The sequence below is a fragment of the Aethalodelphis obliquidens genome, unplaced genomic scaffold, assembly GCF_003676395.1.
Source record: "Aethalodelphis obliquidens isolate GAN/ISIS:26980383/991018 unplaced genomic scaffold, ASM367639v1 scaffold5154, whole genome shotgun sequence".
NCBI classification, from domain to species: domain Eukaryota; kingdom Metazoa; phylum Chordata; class Mammalia; order Artiodactyla; family Delphinidae; genus Aethalodelphis; species Aethalodelphis obliquidens.
In genome coordinates, this window is record NW_020843056.1 from 1 (window position 1) to 1,063 (window position 1,063).

A 1,063-nucleotide genomic window follows, 5' to 3' on the forward strand; every position below is an offset into this window, starting at 1 on the left:
TGGTCACAGCTGCCTGAAGCATGTCTTCTTCACTCATAGCATCACCTAGATCACTGTCAAGTGCTCCTGAACTTGTGTTCGGCTTTTCACATGGATGTCCTGGTGGATCTTGCTGCTGCTGCTGCTGCTGCTTTTCAAAGTAGGCTTCTCTTCTCTTCCGTAGCTCTTCTGAAGTAAGATGTGTACCTGACGTCTGTGGAGTATCTTGACATATATTTCTGGAAGTACCTTGCATGCTGAGCTGAATGGCCCTGCGGAGATCTGCTTCTTCATCTTCCAAGTCAATTTCTTGGCGACTTAGTGCCAGAGCCCTCTGCAAATCCTCCTCATCTTCGTCTAACATTCCTGATCCATCGTTTGCTTCTAAGACGCGTTCTAGATCTGTTTTCTGGACTCTTTGTTCTTTGAGTTGTGCTAATTCTTCTCCAATAAGTTTTGGTCGATGCATCTGTTGGACCCTGATCATCTGTAGGAGTTGGTCAGCTTCACAGTCTGGCAGATCACCCTTAACAACAAATATAGAATAACCTTCCTGTTGTAACTGAGCCAAGAAAAGTGCAAGGTATGTGTCTGATATTAGTTCTGGACCCGTCAAGAGAGAATTCAAGTTGAACCACTGTTTTCCTAATTTTCTAACTGTAAACCAGTGCTCTTTATAATTGCATATAAATGATCTTTCATTTATGGGATCGATCCTGAGCCTCTGATACTCTGGACTGTTAAACAGGATTAGTTCTAAACCCCAAACTTTCAAGGCATTGCTTATAACTTGAATAGAGAAAAAGCCACTGTCATCCATATTTCCAGAAGGCTGCTGCAAAAATGTGCGATAGTCTTCACTAGTAACTCCTCCTTCTGCCATTCTCATCCTCTCTTCCTCATCTAGCTGGTGTGCAATTGAAGATAATTCCACAGGGCTGAAGTATTCTCCTTGTAACAGGTTATTCAAGCAATGCTGAGCACAAAGTGAACCTTCTTGTTTTTCATGGAAGATGGACTCCATGTTTATTTGTCTCGGCAGAAAACTTTTTGACATAAATTGCAGCAAGATCTTTTTTGACCC

General features: G+C 42.3%; 1 protein-coding gene across 1 annotated transcript; it reads right to left on the reverse strand.

Moving 5' to 3' along the window:
• Positions 1 to 6: 6 nt before the first annotated feature.
• LOC113617277 (ataxin-3-like) lies at positions 7 to 1,005 on the reverse strand. The gene is given in 3 exon segments (XM_027100503.1): positions 7 to 237; positions 239 to 616; positions 770 to 1,005. Coding segments are annotated over 3 exon segments (804 nt in total). The 5' UTR covers positions 1,004 to 1,005; the 3' UTR covers positions 7 to 45.
• Positions 1,006 to 1,063: the final 58 nt, after the last annotated feature.